At 39.8% G+C, this 19,284-nt stretch overlaps 1 protein-coding gene across 4 annotated transcripts in view; it reads left to right on the forward strand.

Moving 5' to 3' along the window:
- Nucleotides 1-221: 221 nt before the first annotated feature.
- LOC120514468 (tumor necrosis factor receptor superfamily member 5-like) overlaps nucleotides 222-19,284 on the forward strand; it is a 39,700-nt gene continuing 20,637 nt past the window's right edge. For 2 of the 4 annotated variants that reach the window (XM_039734864.1, XM_039734866.1), the window contains exon 1: nucleotides 222-374. In XM_039734864.1, coding sequence (XP_039590798.1) covers nucleotides 318-374 — 57 coding nt within the window. In that variant the 5' untranslated portion in view covers nucleotides 222-317. The remainder of the gene's footprint in view (nucleotides 375-19,284) is intronic. The other 2 variants (XM_039734865.1, XM_039734863.1) reach the window with 2 other exon arrangements.

Consider the following 19,284-nt stretch of genomic DNA (forward strand, 5'->3'; position numbering starts at 1 on the left):
CTGGGCAGACTTGGAAAGAAGGTTTGAAGCACATTTTGGTTTGTCCCAGCTGTGTGGCTGGACTGAAACCACCCTTAGGTGTTGGTCCCTTTAAAAAAAGTGCGGCAGTCGGGGTTTCCCTGTTGAACTTCCAAAGGAACTCTTTTTTCTTTCCTTGTGCTGCACAGACTTTACAGTACGGTTATGAGTTAATGTGGGACAATCTGTAGGCGGAAATCCCCTCGTTAGGGTGGAGCTGAAAAGTGCTGCCTTTTGAGCAGGGAGTCCGCAAAGGGCTCAGTGTCGTCTGCGCTTCTTGCTGCAACCACGATCTAGCCATGGGCGTGCGCGTGCAATTCCCGCTGCTCCTTGTGCTGTTCTCTGCGGTCCCGCAGGTGAGTATTTGACAGATGACACTTTTCAAAGCGTATGATTGATCTGAGAATTACAGCAGGTATATACACGGTTTTGAAGTACATCCCAGAAGACGTGCAGCGCTGATGACTAAATGTGTAAGTGCGCGTAGCGATCAGGGTTCGTGCATGAGGGATGTAAAAATCGGCTGCGGCTCCTTGCGACACTATATGCAGTAGGAGGCATCGTACGCAGGAAATGTAGGAGGTGAATTGGACGTGGGCACTTTACGTATTTTACAAACTGGAAAAGCATAAGCACTTCAACAGAGCAATGGATCGACGCCCGTCGATTGAACATCTATCTATCTATCTATCTATCTATCTATCTATCTATCTATCTATCTATCTATCTATCTATACGCATTTCTGTTTTTTCTGCATTAAACATATTACGTTAGTCACGTTAGTTTCGGTTTCGCTTTTAACACCCTTTTTTCATGAGTAATGCCGCCCTGCTCCAGCAATAATAAATGATTGCCGCACTACCAGCCTGGAGTTGAGCCCGTTCAATCGGCTTCGCTTCCGATGCCACACATTCGTCTTCATTGTACGATGTAGCCATTGATATTGAAATCTTTCTGTAACTCTGCCCGGAGAAGACGGCCAGTTGGCTCTCTTGTGAAAGTGACAGGTGGTGGTGAGCTGTCAAGGCAGCAGCTGCTTGGAGAAGCGGGGTTTTCCAGCTATCGACTAGGTCTGTGATCAAATGGTTATTGGGCACAAAACGGTCCTAATTCTTGCCACTTTAAGACAGGGTTAGTAGTTTTCGCATTGTTTTCAGGTTAAGGTCAAGTTCAGGCTCTAATTCTCTCCTGCCGTTTTAAATCAAATATTACTCAAACACCGGCCTGCCTAGTAACCTCATAATCAGTCCGCCATTGCGACCTTCCAGCCTCCCCTGGAGCACTATTTGTTTAAAATATCACCTTTTTCTGTAAAACCCCAGGCATTAGCACACCCATTTAAAAGATGATCTCATTCCTATTATGTCTTTAGCACTGGGGCTTTCCCCTGATGTTTATTGTCCGTATAGTTCACCAAATGTTTACCTTTCCTCACATTTCTGCCATTCTAGACACTAGCATAATCATCCCCCCGCCAACATAACACATAATTCAGAATTTTTGGCTACCTACCCTACACCTGTCCAGTAGAAGATCTCCTTAGCTGCCATTGATGCAAACCTGGCATTTCCCTCTGCCTGGAAAGTTACCAGTGCCCTAACATTTACAGTTTAGTTCTTGAGCTCTCCACTTTAAGGATCAGTCTGCCATCCGGCAATGTTGTAAATAAGTGCACAACGTGAGCTGGTGAAGACTACTGAATGGGAATGTCTAACTTGCTGGCCTGCAATCTTGACACAGAAAACCAAAGACACATGGGATAAATTACCAAATACTGTGGTAGAGAGAAAGACTTTAGGAACCTTCAAAACTCAACTTGATGTTATTTTGGAGAAATTTATTGGATAGGATTGTTGAGCGTTATTAGGCTTTTCTAATAACATTTTTCTAATGTTCTAATATACAAACCTCTCGCTGGCACGGTCATGGACTCCTGCTGTTCTGTTTCCAGCTCTCTCCTATAATAATATTTGTAATTAGGGATGGAGTAGAAGGGGGGGGTCCTTCTTTCCTTTTTGTTTTCATATATAATGTGCAAACTTAATAGCTATTTTATTTCTACTCTATTCTACATTTATTTTACTCAATAAAAATGTGGCTGTAATAAAAGGTTTAGTTTATTGTGACAGTAAAATTCTCAACTAAATGTGTGAGCAGCATGTAACACGTCATCACTCCCTTGTGCTCTGATTAGCGAGTATTACTATTTAAACATCGACATCACCTCAAAACTAGTCAATTGCTACTTTTCCAAATTAAATTAAAAGTCAAAAGTTAACACGGTTCCACTGCAAAACTTATTCTCTGTTAATACGATTATTCCCAGGATCATTTCTTGGAATAAGCAAGCTTAGTGACTGCTTTATGCCCATGGTAAGCAGTGTCCACAACCCACACAGACGCAAAGGAGAGCTGCCTGAAAAGGGTGAGAAATGGCCCTGTTTTCTTGATTTGACAAATTACTGTTATTTTTTTATTTGACTTTTGATTTGATATACGGGGTTAATCCCCAGGGGAAATTGTCTGTTCACTTCACTTGAGTCTGCCATTGTACAGCACCCCTGGAGCAATTTTCAGGTTAAGGACCTTGGAGTAGCATCTCTTCTGGCAGTAACCTTCCACAATACTTTTAACAAACAGATAGAATGGTCACCAAGATCTCCAATATTTACTTGCATATCAAGTCTTTTTTACTCCACATATACATATCAAGATGTATTTACATGCAAAAGAAATCTTTAGTTTTCCATTGTAATCTTTGTTATGTTGTCAAATGTAGAAGTTATTTTATGTGCATTTTGCATCACAAAAGCTTAAAGAAACACATTTAAAAGCCATTGGACATGCTTGTAAAACTCCATTACATTCGAGTGAAGAATGCTTTACAGAAGTGAACTGAAATAAATTGAATTTCTTTGTAGGTTGGTACTTCGATAGGCAGAGTCTCCCAGCTTCTGGCTGTCTCCTCACACCGCATAGAACTTAGGCTCTGTTCTGATCCATTTTTATTTATTTAGAATCTATACATTCTCCTTGTATCCAGGTATTTCTGCTCCCAAATGGACATTATTTGAGATGACATCAATTAATTGTCATCTATAAACTGATGTCACATTATATGACTTCTAGTCGGTGGGGATATCAAACTTGGTGACTGCTGATGCTGATATTATCAACTGAGTATGCCAGTTTATCCACACATCCTTTATCCAACCCGCTATATCCTAACTACAGTGTCACGGGGGTCTGCTGGAGCCAATCCCAGCCAACACAGGGCACAAGGCAGGAAACAAACCCCGGACAGGGCGCCAGCTCACTGCAGGGCGTGTACACACACACACACACACACCAAGCACACACTAGAGACATTAGAATCGCCAGTGCACCTAACCTGCATGTCTTTGGGCTGTGGGAGGAAACTGGAGTACTCAGAGGAAACCCACGCAGACACAGGGAGAACATGCAAACTCCATGCAGGGAAGACCCAGGAAGCAAACCTGGGTCTCCTAACTGCAAGGCGGCAGCGCTTCCCACTGCGCCACCATGCCACCCATGCCAATTTATATGACAAGAAATTGTGGGGCATGTCAAATTGTGGATGATGACTTTTTAGCACGGTTTCACACCATCCAAGTGTGTATTTTCCCCTTTTTATGACAGCTAATAACATGCTGCCTGATGGAGCCGGTGGCCATCAAAGGGTTAATAGATACAGTGAGGTCAGCTTCAGTATTAAGTGAAAAGCAGTAATCGTTCTATCAAGAGGTCACACGTATTCTGCAAATTGTTTAGAGATTTGAGGAAAACTCATTTAGTGCAGAAGAAAAACGAATATAAACACAGTAAGAACATGCAGATTTCACACCAGTGGAGATCAAGCTGGGAGTTGAGTCCATTCTCTGGGAGGCCTGAGGCTGAGAGAATATTAACTACTGTAAATCTAAGGGAGCTTAGTCTGACATAGACAGTCACAAAGCTGAGCATGAGTACAATGCCATTTAGTGATACACTTATTATGTTTACATTTACGTAATAATTTATTTGACAAATTTAAATTGTCAATTAAACTGATACTTTTGGCTTTGGGATGTTCTAGGAAAAACAGAGATCACTGGGAAATTGTGCAGACCACATAAACAGTGACTGGGCTGGGAGTTAAACTAACCAACTGAGCCACCCTTTTACGATTCGGGCCACTTTGTAAATTAGTTTTTGCTTCAATCTAATTCATTTCTGCTGCTCCGTTGTAGTTTTTGGAAGTTTTACATATCAGGGAATGTTAATACATTGGTGTTTTTTATTACTAATTTAACTACAAGTTAATAGAATTTTTTTTTTATTTTTAAACCTCCTCATTTTGTAAACTTCAATACATAATATCTGCGTTTTCAAGACATTCTTGTCTTGTTAGTAGCGGCGTTACTAACAACAACCTTGATGCGCCATTACTGATGCTACTCTTTATAAACCCGCACCTCATTCAGTGCAGCGTCTGAGATTAAGGGTCCAGACCTTCAACAACTTCAGCGTGTGCTCTCAGTGGGGAACATCTTTAGAGTGTCGATTTATAGGAGTTCCCCCTTGCACCCTGTTAACAGTTTTGCATTGAGTTTTTGGTGAGAGCTTGTTTTTTGATTAATGACTCTTGGCAGATCACCTTTTGATATTATTGTTGGTTCTGTTGATTATGTGTCGTTTAGTAATGAAGTTCAGGCTATTCTCATTTTGACTTTGTCTATGGTTTATAACTTCTGCTTTGACAATAGTTTCTCTGACTTTTGATACTAACCCTGTGCACAAGGTGGGAAAATGCACTGAATAGAGTGCCAGTCCATCACCGTACCCACACCTTGCCTTGCTTACACTGGGGCCAGAAGAGCTTACATGGGAAGTAGTTTTATGTCATCGAGACTTATTCTTCAGGGTAATAATTCGACAGACAGACAGATAGATGTGAAAGGTACTATATTCGAAAGATAGATAGATAGATAGATAGATAGATAGATAGATAGATAGATAGATAGATAGATAGATAGATAGATAGATAGATAGATAGATAGATAGATAGATAGATAGATAGATACTGTATTAATCCCAAGGGGAAATTCACATAATCCAGCAGCAGTATACTGATACAAAAAAAAACAATATTAAATTAATTACAAATAAAAATGCATGTGAATAGATAGATAGATAGATAGATAGATAGATAGATAGATAGATAGATAGATAGATAGATAGATAGATAGATAATTTTGATGAGAACAGGTCATTGGGTCAACAATCTTGCCAATTAACATAATATTTTCAAAACAACAAATAATATATTTTCAAAAATAAAATAATTTCAAGTCAAGCTTTTAAGTCTCTAAAGCCACACTTTCTACCATACTGCTTGGTCACTGTCTGTATTCCATTTGTGTGTGGTTCCTCTAACCCTCCTGGGCAGTTGATAGAGGTGACTGCTCCTCTTACTCAATCTGACATATGGACCTTTGGCCTGTGAGTGCTCATCTTAACAGACTCACTTCGTTTGAGTCCTCATGTCCCTTGCTTTAACTCTTTTTGGGCGGATGTTGACTTTTGTCGAAAGTAAGGGTTGACGGTAGTAATCAACTCTAAATGGTGTCAAAACCCACTGTTATGTTTTAGTTGGACTCTCTTTGCTGGAAGGAATGTTAGCTTCATTGGTTTGACCAAGATTCCCTGCGAGCGTGTGAGTAGCAAGGAGCAAACAATGGCAAAAATGGCATCAACATCAGGCGAGAGGTTGGAACAAATGTATAAGGCAGTGGTTCTCAATCTGTGCGATGGGCCCCCCTAGGGGGGCGTGAAGTAACAAAAAGGGGGGTGCGAAGATGTGAAAAAAAGAAAGCAAGAATCAAAAATATGAAAAAAATATCTGTTGAAACCAAAACAAAGGAACTTAAACTACATTCTGATACTAGAACAATAAATATAGAGTTAGATAAATGTCGATAAAAGTTAAGTAGGTATAATAAAATATGCATCTACATTTTAAAAAAAATGTTAAGGAGGGCGCGATTAAAACTGTTATGAAAACTCGGGTCGCAAATACTTAAAGGTTGAGAAACGCTGGTGTAAGGCAAAATACTCTGTGGGTGACTTTTGCATATTATTGCTGATTTGGATTACAATTTTGACACAAGTGGTTGAAAACGAATGTGCGGTACTAGCATCAGCTGAACATGGTGCTGAACATGTTTGTGTAGCTGGTGTGCCAATGGCAACGTTCATCTAGGACAGCCATTTACAGTGACAAGAGGTACAAGCCAGATTGTGATGCACTGCGACTGCAACCACCGCTACCACCTGGCAGATGTTTTATGTGTATTTCTGTGTGAAACCATAGCTTTGTGTGCTTTTCAGAAAACAGAGTTAAACCAAAATGGCAGCACAGGCCACACGGTCTTGTGAGACAGGGTTTGGTTCATACAGATTATGCTTTTGTTTCCTCTCCTTGGACACAAACTTAGGGTTTGTCCTTCATGTGGGGGTGAAAAATAACAATCTTAGTCAGCAGAGGCAAAAGAACACCTGTTGACTATTCCGGCTTGTTTTCTGTAAGTGATAGGCTCACTTCCCTTAAATTGTGTTAAATGTGCTAACATTGAAATGATTGACTTAAGAAAACCCTTTAAAATTCAGGAAATGACAGACTAAACAGAAATATATTTAAAAACCATTATGTTTCAGTACATTGTTTCACTTGAACTAAAACATGTATAAATTTCCTAAAATTCATAGAGAAGTAAAACCTGTATTCTGACGTGTTAAAGAGAAGAAGGTTAGCAGCGATTCGGATGAAATATGAAAATGAACCAGTGACGAAGGAGTTAGTGCAGAAATCCCAAACCCAGGACAACTTCTGCTTTAGTGATTAGTACTAAAGCTGCTTGTCCAGATTGCTGAATGTGTAGGAGGCCTCTGAATTCCACTGCTGCATGTCTGTCATGGTGTGATTCCATGTGACTGCTGGGTAGCTAAGTGTTGTAATGGATTCCATAAGGACATTAAAGCAAACAATCTTTGTATAGGGCCTTTCATTGTGAATGAGCACCATTGTTAAATACCCAATTAGTTTAACTGAACACAGTGCATAATTATACCATTGGACTGTTTGGCAGAGTGAGTGAACATGCAGACTCTGACCTAGTAATCTTTTGGCTTCCAGCCCGACTTAGTCGGTATTGACATGGATTTTTATAACGCATATATATGCATCAATGAATTATCTAGCATACAAGTCTAAAGTCAACTGTACTATGATAGGCTTCATGATATGTAAATGCATAGAATCATCCATCCATCTGTTATGCCTTACAGGACTGGGACAAGCGTGTATAGAATCAGATACCCACAAAAATTCATATAACAAGCATTGCTTGCATCTTTAATTCATTCTTATTAACATTTACATGTACTTGCTTGGCGGATGCTTTTATGCAAAGTGGCGCACAAAAGAAGTTTATGATTAACAATGGTTTATACAGTACTACTTGTGATGGAAGCCATTCCACTGCTAGGGTAGAAGGGCTTTCTGGTATTTATTATGAGTTGCCCTTTTCTACAAAGACTGAGCTTATAGAAGAATTGTATGAATCCTTAATAAAAGTAAACAAACATGGAATAGAAAATGTTTATCAGATCCTGTACATAAATCAGAAATGTTTTAGACATATTGAACCTACTAATCCATTTTATACTCCAGTTTTGTGTTGTAAAAAGCTGGTGCCTACCTCAACAAGAGCAATCCTGGTGAGCTTATTAATCCATCGCAAGGTGCACTTAGAAGGATGGAATCAAACATATCTGTGGGAGAATTGAAGTACCTTCAAAAATATCTAACCTGGACTGACAGTAAGCAAGCTCCTGATTGGAGTAAACTGCCTACAGCCAAAACGTCTCCTAAAAAGAGCCATTTTTAACATTGAAATGTGTGTTACATGTGCATAAAGTACCTTGCACGTGTTAAAAATAAACAGAAGGAAAAAATCTTTCTTTAATATCTGTTTATACATTGGCATTCAGAGGTACTAGTGGTAAAAGCGAACAATGCGTAACTGTAGGTGCTGTGTGTGCTCTCTGTTGTTCAGTTCCGATAGTGTAGAAGTCAATGTGAGCTTGAAAGAATTGGCAGCTATTTTCATGAAAATATAAATTGGAAAATGTGCATGTGAAGTGAATGATCGTGGTCATTTCCCATCAAAGGATGGTTTAAAGGACTGTTGCTAAGAGAGTTGACAGTGAAGAGCCACAGGAGATGCAGATTTCAGTTCTCAACACTCCTGAAACAACAAATCTGTCTAACAACATCAGTAGAATCATCCAGCTTATGACTGCATGTTTAAACAAATAACTAAACATGCAGAATATAACTGCAGCGTTTTAACTATGAATATATCTGTAGACCACAATGCTTATCTAAACTTTATTTTCTGTTTTCATGCCATACAATGATGAAATACTCAAAATGAGAGAAATATGTCATACAGGCACAAGCTCTTCTGAAAAGCTTGGAGCCAAGCAGCGCTAATGGTGTGTGTGTGTGTGTGTGTGTGTGTGTGTGTACCTCTCTCTCTGTCTCTTCAGTTAATCATTAAGCTTCAGTTACCTTGTGCTCTTGAACTTGTGAATTGATGACAGCAGTTTTAGGCTTTTATTTTCAGGAAGGTTATTTATGCTCACTCACTACAAGCAGGCCCTTTCACATACAAGTGCATTTAGACTACAATCAATTGAAATACTAGACAAGTTAAAGTAATTCTGTGACTTTTAAAGTCAATTAGCTGCATCAATGATTATTTAGGTGTGCCATATTATAGAGAGTGCATAATGATGATTTTAGATATTATGTTGTTATATTTGTAATTATTTTAATTTTAGTCCACAGAAAAAGTGTCTTTCTGTTGATCAATTTCAGAAAAACCAAATTAAATCCACTGTGATGTTGTATAACAATTAAACATGAAAATTTCTAAATTGTTGAATACTTTTTATAAGCATTATATGTTAAGTGTGTAAAATTGAGCATTTTGAAAATCAATGATGTGCTGTTTGACTCAGAAATGTCACGCGGCTGGATGCATGCCTGCCGTCTTCTTAAGATGTTCTACATTTCTTCATTCAGTTTCTGGGGATTCCGCAACATATTTGTTGACCTTGTGCAGCTGCTTGGTCACTGGGGAGGCTGTGCTGTGTGGTTTCACTTTCTGTTCTGTTTGGGGCTATTAGGGACTTTCCACTGCACTGATGTAAAGAATCATTTTTTTATTTATTCATTCAGTTGAAACAACATTGCTTAACATGTCTACAGATTAAGAGCCTGTTGTAAATAGTATTTTGAATTACTCTGGATTAAAACCAAACAAAACTGATTGTAAAAAGGTCATCAGGCTAAAAAAAGGATGTGCCAGTAGCTTGATACCCAAGAGAATTGTCAGGAAGGGCTGTGCTACTGAGTTGTCAGCATATAAAACTTACAACTAACTAGAAAAGGAACTACTTTATTTTAGAATAAATTCTAGTTAATATTTCACAGTGTGTTGCCTTTAGCTCGAGCCTTTTTAAAAATAAACCTGGAAATACTCTACTATCTTTGTTGCAGTAATTTTTATATGTACAGTATATTACAGGAACTGATTGCTTTGTGCTAACCCTTATAGACAAGCGTCCCATCCTGGCCATGCAGTTACTTCTGGGGTCAAGGTGTCCATGCCTTTGCTCTAGAGAAACTAGGCTAAAACTCGCTCAAGCAGCTCTTAATTTCTCTTCACCGCTGTTCTTAAGGAGCTTTTCGTCCAGGGCAGCTTCCATTTTGCACTGGGACAACATGGTCCCATATATTCACTTTTGAGACTATGTGTCCTTTACCTGGCAAGAAGTGTTACCAACTTTGCTATTTCTTCCACAGTCTCACTGTCTTGGTTTGGGTCAGACATTAATGCCAGCAGTTGGGCTGCTTACCTCTTGTGTTTTTGGAAAGCATTACATGGTTCCATTCAGGCCACCTCTCTCTCTGCCCCTCCGGAGACACATATATAGGGCATACCACAGCTGATTACAGTACATTGTTCCTGCCATTGTTTGTCTCCTTATTGGATGGAGGTTTTATGTGATACCTAGATTCTGCAGTACTTAGAGTAGCCCTCTGCCATCCTGATGATACCCTAATTTCTAGCAGCTTCTTAACATGCATCCCCTTACATTGCACAGTGCTCTGAAATGTAATGCAATGCAGGGACATTATGCATACACTACATAATGCGCTAGGGCAGCCATATCTGGAATACTGTGCAGTTCTGGCTATAATCCTACAAAAAGACACTTGAAGCTGTGCAGAAGTGAGAAACCAAGTGATTCACAGGACTTCAGGACATGTCCTTCTCAAACTCAGACCTACTCAAAGAATTAAATCTGTTTAGTCTTGAGCAGAGGAGACTATGTGGGGACCTAATCCAGATCTTCAAACTTCTCAAAGGCATTGATAAAGCAGATCCATCAGAATTCTTTCAGCTTAAGGGTGAATCATGTATTGAAGAACAAGGTCTGGAAGCACTTCTTTATGCAAAGTGTTGTGGCATTCTGGGACAAACTACCGAGAAATGTAGTTGAAGCAGAAACCTTGACAAACATTAAAAAGTATGTGGATGAGATATTGGGACAGCTTATCTATTAGTTAAACAAACAAGCTTGATGGACCCAACACTCCAGCTGTAAACCCTTTATGAGGTGTGCAACTGAAAAGGAAAAAGCAGGTAACATATATATGAGGGGAAGGAGGGAAAAAGCTAGGGAAAATAAAAGCAGAAAAGGTGAGAGTAGGTGAGAAAAAGGTGCCATTATAGAAGATGAAGAGAACAATTAAAATGTTGCTGTAGTTGGTTTTTAAGATCTGGAGAAATATGTGATCCGAGGGTGAGAATGAACTTAGCTTCTTCTGTTTTTCTTTGCAACAATACAGAGATTGGATATCTTTCTGGTTATGATCAAGGGTTTGTGACGGTGCGGGTCGGCTCCACACTCCCACTCCTGTTTTGGGAGCCTCTTGAACCCGACACTGTTGATAACATAAGCGGCTGAGCTGTTACATGATGACTCAACACAAAGCAAGGCTGTATGTGCATAAACTGCAAAAGTGATTTTATTAAAACAAACGAATCCATTTTTGAAGTGTGCAGTGCAAATCCATAATAAATAATCGATAATCTATGTTTAGTTGAAGTAAAAAAAAACATTGAATAAATATTCCTTAAAAATGAGGTTTAAAACATGGCAGGAATCTATCCTTTACAATGCAGTCTCTGATACTTCTCCTTAAAATGGCCATCTCCACAGCTTAACCCCAAGAAGGTCCTTGCAGCTGGAGAGATGACTAATTAGCAGTTAAGCCCACCTTCTGTGCCTGCTCTTAGACACGGTCCCCTGCAGCCAACTGTGGCCCTGGCAGAGCACTATGCCAAGCCTATGACTTCCACTGCCAGGCTTGTGTCCTTGCGGTCCATGGCTCCCCCACAGGACACCTGCCTAAACCTTCGATTTCTCCTGTGGCCACGCTACCTCTCCATGGCCTTATGCTGCGAGTTGTTCCAACTGAGTAGCGCTACTGCCACTCCAGCTCTAAGGTCGCTCAACTGGAGTGGCCATCAGCCCACCAAGCACCAGCCACGCACTCTTCTAGGGGCTTTCTTCCCGGCTGCCTGTCTTCTCTGCCTTTCATTCGCTCACTTGCACTGGAATTCTCCGCCCCTGCCTTCCTCTACTTTTTTCTTAACCTCCTTCCTTTTTTCCATGTTCTTTTGTTTTTATTTGATCTGTCTTTTTCCTCTCTTTTCTTTGTTTTTCATTCTAACACTTGTGCTTGCTTTAATGTAGGGGTGAGGCAAAGCTGCGGTAATCAGCTCCAGCACTAATTAGGGTCACGGGTGATCCTGCAAGTGTGTACAAAATGCAGGTTTGCCTGGTCCCGCATCTCGCACTGAAGCCGCTCTTGCCATGCTACCACTCCCCACCTGAAGACACGAGTGTAAACGATTATTTATTTAAAATGGGCTCCTGATTCTTAAACTGTGGACCTGCCCTTCCAGAGGGTTGTGAATTGTTCTACAATAGGCTTTGTGAAGTCTTGATCTTAATGGCACAAACGTGCTCTCTGAAGCGGTCTGCTTGCAGTTTTGGTGTGGTAGTTGTTTAAGTGAACCACAGCCCCATTTTCGAGTGCCATCATTTATTTGGTGAATTGCTAGGATGCTCTGCACCAGCACTAAGGAATGCCTAACAACAGGTATTACCAGTGCCTGAAGTGGGCTGGTGCTTGCCAGTCCCCATTCTGACCTTATGAGTATTTAATTAATGTATACCAGTGTGCATGCACTCACCCCAAAACAAAAACATATTTAGAAAATCAATCTATCCTTTCACTGAGCTTTCACATTTTCAAGGGGAAACCCAGAACTCTGCAGTAGTGGTTTACATATATATATATATATATATGTGTGTGTGTGTGTAAAAATATCAGCACAAATTCATACCTCAAAGGCTACCCGTTAGCGGAAACAGTAATCTGTCAAAACAACATGACAGTACCGCAAATTCTCTGTTGCCACTTTGACCACCGGCCACTACATATCCTGCCACAAAGGCTCGGCTATAAAGCTCAGTGCAGCATTTCACCTCTCTTCCGAGATTATGGATTAAAATCTTGAACAGTTTTATTCTTGAGCTCATAGTGTCATGTATTCTGTTTAACAACCAATATTTTTCTGGGTTTATAGTCTTAGTGTTTTGATACTGGTCATATTCTTGTAATTGTTGTAACAAGTCTTGTTTTGACAGCACTTAGAGTTTAGCCCTCTGGATTTAGTATTTGTAACAGTACTTCAGTATTCAAATAAACTGTTTTTGTTCCTGTTTCTCAAAAACACACACATTTCTCAATCTGTATTTATCATATTTGTTGCTGCTCACAATTTACTGTACTAGAAGGCAAAATGGTGGGCTTGAATTAAATTAAAAAGAACAGACACAGCAAGACTGTGCTGCGGTCCAGCTGAACTGTTTTGAACATTCGCCACTGGTGTCGTAATTGTATGGTGAGGCTAAGGATGTCACAATACCAGAGTTTTTTTGTATTCAATGCCAGTACCAGTGAAAATGGACGATACTCGACACCTTTCAAAACCATGTCAGAAAGAGAAGTACCATTCAGTGGTTTTATTAAAGTACCTCCGTTTATTGAAGTGAACAATATTGTTCCTTATTCTGTAATGCAGTATAAATTTATAAATACTAACAGTAACAACGGCTTCAAAATACTGGTATATCCATCAAGCAGTTACCCAACTGTCACTTAAGTAAACTAGTATTGGCATTCATAAATATCAAAACACAATGCAAGACTTGAATTTTAATTAGTGGCAGAGATGGGGATCCCCACAGTGTAACAACAAATGGGGTTTATAATCTCGGGGAGATTTCAGCATTTGGTTTATCAAGAGTGACATATCATGCAGTACCTTATTTATCTTAACATGTGCGCATTCTCAATTTATTCTCTGACATTTTCTGTCCAGTAACTAAAAACTACTGTGTAAAATCTACTAAATATATAAAGCTGAAACATTACTATATATGTTCTGCTGACTGAGTAGATTTCAAGAAAATTCCAGATATTTATATTTAAATCAACTCTTTAAAGCTGTTTTTGTGACATCATGTTTTTAAAGACTGGTTTGTCAGTGAACCAATCAATTAGGTTTGTCCATCCATCCATTTTCCAACCCGTTGAATCCGAACACAGGGTCACGGAGGTCTGCTGGAGCCAATCCCAGCCATCACAGGGCGCAAGGCAGGAACCAATCCCGGGCAGGGCACCAACCCACACTACAGACAATTTAGAATCGCCAATCCACCTAACCTGCATGTCTTTGGACTGTGGGAGGAAACCGGAGTACCCAGAGGAAACCCACGCAGACACGGGGAGAACATGCAAACTCCACGCAGGGAGGACCCGGGAAGCGAACCCGGATCTCCTAACTGCGAGGCAGCAGCGCTACCACTGTGCCACCGTGCCGCCCCACTTAGGTTTGTAATATTTGTTATTGTAAGAATTATATTTGAATAATTAGGATGTTGAGGATAAAGCTGCTGGGGAAGTGGAAAAGAGGACGGCCTAAGAGGAGGTTTATGGATGTGGTGAGAGAGGACATGCAGATGATGGTGTAACAGAAAAAGATACAGGCGACAGAAAGATATGGAAGAAGATGATCCGCTGTGGCGACCCCTAACGGGAGCAGCCGGAAGAAGAAGATGAAGAAGCTGGTTATAAAAGTAAACTCATAGTGTTTTAATTTTCCAAATCTGTCACTCCTTTTTGTTTTTTTTTACATTAGCCCCCATTTTAAAGCTTCCTATGCGAAATCAGACCCATCGATTTTGCATTAATTCCTTTTTTTCAGAACTCCTGTTAAACAACCTTGCTGTTGGCAAAGTGGAGTGATCAGATGTTGGGATTTCTTATACGTGTGTTCATGTCCATAATTTTAAGATTAATTGGGCTGTCGTTACTTGCACTCTAAAAATGTGTAACTGTGAGGCGGCATTACATTCTTCAGTGTACCATTCAAATATATGATGTATGCTTTCACTTTCAGGTTATATTAATGAATGGTAGTTTGCCTTCAAAAGCCAAGTGAATTCTGTTTGGATTGTCCTACTACTGTGTTTTAGCAATTACATGTCTCTGTTAGTACAGTACAGTTGTATTAATAAAGAGATGCTTTGTCCTTCAAAGCATTTAAACTCTAAATGAAATTTATTTTGGTATTAGCGCATGGTGCTGCTCATGTCATTGCTGTTAAATACAAGCTAAATAGCCATTTCGGTTGAATCTTGCATCAGTGTTTACTTGCTACAGCTGTTGTTTGCACTGTCAGTCCTCCCACATCCCACAGTGCAGTAGGTGTAACTGTGGGCGCATGTAATTTGCACCAGAATGTGATCCTGAACCGTTCACTCCGATTAGGAAAAGGCCAGATGCTTGGACTAATGCACATCTGTAGAAGAGCTCATTACAATCAGAGAATGAATGCAAACCAGTGCTCTCTAGAACACTATTAAAAGCACCTAATCTTGTTATCTTTTCATCTCCTCTTACAAATGCGTGACAATACAAGTTAAACAATTACACCTCATTTGATCTGTAATGTTATTTTGCTCTCAAAGCAGGCAAAAGTCTGTTTCTGAATTGATTCCATGCGGTTGCATGTCCTCCCCGTGTCTGCGTGGGTTTCCTCCCACAGTCCAAAGACATGCAGGTTTGGTGCATTGACGATTCTGAATTGTCCCTTGTGTGTGTGTGTCCTGTGGTGCGCTGGCGTCCTGCCTGGGGTTTGTTTCCTGCCTTGTGCCCTGTGTTGGCTGGGATTGGCTCCAGCAGACCCCCGTGACCCTGTAGTTGGGATATAGAAGGTTGGATAATGGATGGATAGAATAAAAGTGGAAATAAGTCAAGCTTCTGGGTGTGTTTTGCTCTTTTTTCTTCCTCTTTTTTTTAAATAACAAATGCAATTTTCACGTGAATACCAAAGCATTTCCAGACATGACCTCTGCTGTTTTTTTTTAGACGTATGATGATGTGGTGCTGTTTTATCAACACAGTGAGCCATTTTATGACAGAGTGGACCATAGTTTGACAATGTGTCTTCACAGAATATGTGGAATCTCATGTACTTAAATATGGTAGTTCACAATTTCGGTCAGGCCAAGGAAAACCTAGGATTGTAAATAGTTACATGGTTGACACTTTAGCCACAAACAAACAATGCGGCATGAGGACCTAATGCAGATCGTCGAAATTCTCAAAAGACACCAATATGGTTGATCCAGCAGAAGTATTTTGATTAAGCAGTAAAGTGCACGCTCAAAGCCTCAAACTATAAGGCAATGTTCAATTAAGACTCAAGCCAGCAAGTACTTATTTGTAAAAAGACACGTGGGAGTTGGTAATAAATGACAGTTATATTATTGAATTGAAACAGACTACTTTTCAGAAGTACCTGGGTGAAATATTGGGGCAACTCAGCCTTTAGATAATGATAAGAACCTGATGGTCTGGTTTGCTCTCATTTGTTAAATATCTTATTTCTTATGTCACCTATTCTACTAACAGGTGTTTGTGTCAGGAACCATGAGGTATTCTAAGTAAAAAGCGGGATTTTTAATTTAGAAGTGGAATTCCCCATACATCTGAGTTACTGTATCTGATCTTGTCATGCTCGCGTGACCTTGCACATCAGTCCTCCTTTAGACTTAAAGCTTGCGCAGATCTGAGAATGGCTCACACTGGGAGCTGGCTGAAACTTTTAGAAAGCAAGAGGGAGTAGATTTAAAGTATCAGTCTGTCTGTAGCTGTCTAACCTCATAATTGAGGGGGGACAGACACAGGAAGTGGTTATAACTTTGGTTTTGCAAGTTGAAGCAGGACTGCACGTTCAATGTGTGAGTATTAGGTAGGACTCAGGTTGTTTCTATTCGGGTACTGCCATGAGTGGTATGAAACCTTTAGAAAGCAGGTGAGAGTCGTACTAAAAGACAAATCTCATGCAAGCCATAGGACATCTAGCTATAAACATAAATTGTTTTTCTTTTTCTGCTTTGTTGGAAGAAAAACACGTTCTTCTGAATTTCTAATGTTTGTCCATTAGCTTCTTATATTTTTCAGATGTTTGATTGTTGTGAAAAGTCATGTTCAGTATTAAAGCTGATCTCTCTGTTTGTTGTAACAGGTGATCAGCTGCTTTATTAAGTAATACTTTTTATCAGCTCTTGGTAGAAATGGGAAATCCCATGAGTGTTTAGACAAGGAAATCCCAGATACTTCTTGCAGTTCTGTGATACAGATGGAATTACTTAATACAAAAATGCACATCTAATTATTTCTTGCGGTGCCTTGGAATTTTCATAGTTGTTTGTAATTTCCTTAATTTTTTGATTCATTTTTAAACTAATTGTGTCTCTCAGCTGGCTTTTTACTGTATAAAGTGTCACATGTCCTGTCGTTACTTGGTTTTTCCCCAGATGCTTTTCATTGTCTTATGTATTTTGCTAAATACACCACTGTGTATTTTCTGTGCATATGGATTTAGAAGAAAAACAGTTCTTCTTTGGCATATAACCATTTTTTAAACTCATTGTGTGACCAGAATCAGTTCTGGCCTGCCTTGGCTATGGCCAAAAAGAAACAGGTAATAATAATAAAAAGATGTTTTTGTATAGTTCGTTATACTGTAAATGGCAGGCAGTAGGGCATAGTGATTAAGGCTTTGGGCTTCAATCCCTGAGGTTGTGGGTTCAAACCTGCCACTGACACGGTCTGACCATGAAAAAATGTAACCAATTGTATCATAAATGTTGTAAGTTACCTTGGATAGAGGTCTCAGCCATATAAATAACTGTAAATGACACATTAATGTCACTATTAGCAAAAACATATCACAATTATATGTGTTCAAAATTAGTTGTTGGAAATCCCACACTAGAATAATGATCATTAATATGGAATTGGGTGGCCCCATTTTAGGCTATACCAGCCTCCGCTCTTCTGGGAAGGTTTTTCACAGGATTTTGGAGGGGTGTCTGTGGGTGTTTGTGCCAAAGGAGCATTTCTGAGGTCAGGTACATAAATTAGACAAGAAGATCTGGCTGGCAAATGGTGTTAAAATTCATCCCAAATCTGTTTGACAGGGTTGAGATCAGGGCACAAGTTCCTCCATGACCTTTTGGACCGGGCTTTGTGGAAAGAGGCACAGTCATGCTGGACCATTAAAGGGTCATCACCAAGCTATTGCCACAAACGTGGAATAGTGCAATTGTCTAAAATGTCTTTGAATGCTGCTGGATTAACAGTACCCGTCACTGGAACCAAAAGAATATCCCAAACCCTGAAAAACAGACCCTGACTATTATTTCTATTCCACCAAACTTTACAGTAGGCCATCTGCAGACTGAAAGGTAGTGTTCTCTTGGTATCCACCATTCCTGGATTCGTCCATTAGATAGCTGTGTAGGTTTCCATGGTCTAGCACTTCGTGGCTGAGTTGAACCAAAAGCATATCCCAAACCCTGAAAAACAGCCCCTGACTATTATTCCTATTCCACCAAACTTTACAGTAGGCCATCTGCAGACTGAAAGGTAGTGTTCTCTTGGTATCCACCATTCCTGGATTTGTCCATTAGATAGCTGTGTAGGTTTCCATGGTCTAGCACTTCGTGGCTGAGTTGAACCAAAAATATATCCAAAACCCTGCAAAAACAGCCCCTATTATCCCTTTTCCACCAAACTTTACCATAGGCCATCTGCAGACTGAAAGGTAAAGTTCTCCTGGTATCCACCATATCTGGATTCGTCCATCAGAGAGCTCCGTAGGTTTCCATGGTCTAGCACTTCGTGGCTGAGTTGTTGTTGCTCCTAGATGCTTTCACTTCACAATAAAAGCACTTACAGTTGATCAGAACAGATCTAGCAGAGTAGAAATTTCATGTACTGACTTGTGACAAAGGTAACATTCTATGACAGTACCATGTTTAAAAATAACTTAGTATAACCCATTCTACTGTCAGTGTTTGTCAGTGGAGATTGCATGGCTTTCTATGTGCTTGACATGCACCTGTTGAAAATAGGATGTAGCTGAAAAGCATGAACTCTATAATTTGGAAGGGTATCCACATAATTTTGGCCATATAGTGTACAATGGGATTGCCCCCTATATATTACTTAGAAAAGAAATGCACCACCATTCACTGTTACACAGGGAGGATAGGAATGTGTCCCGTACCGGATGGAAAGTAAATGCAAAAGTAAATATTTTTAACTGGGGGCAGGAAAAGGGTGTCCAAGAATAATGGCTCTTTCGTGTCAAAAGTGAAGAAATAAAGCCTTTCAATGACATTTTACAAGCCTGTGAAGTACATTTTTTATTCAGTATGATAAAAAAAAGCATCCATCCAATTGCCCATTCACTTTTTGCTTTAAGTGGAGTGTGTACATGAAGCCTAATTTCATAGACTCAGAAACAGGGCAAGAAGTCACCTTAAATGGGATGCCAGTCTACCATTAAGCACACTCAGTAGATCTGCAGTGGGACAGTTTAAAATCACCAAGAAAACTGATACACATGTCTTGTGAATGATAATGGAATGTATTCAAGAGAGAAAAATTGCACATAGATTTGAGAAAAACATAAAAA

Source organism: Polypterus senegalus, chromosome 14, assembly GCF_016835505.1.
Source record: "Polypterus senegalus isolate Bchr_013 chromosome 14, ASM1683550v1, whole genome shotgun sequence".
Taxonomy (NCBI): Eukaryota; Metazoa; Chordata; class Cladistia; order Polypteriformes; family Polypteridae; genus Polypterus; species Polypterus senegalus.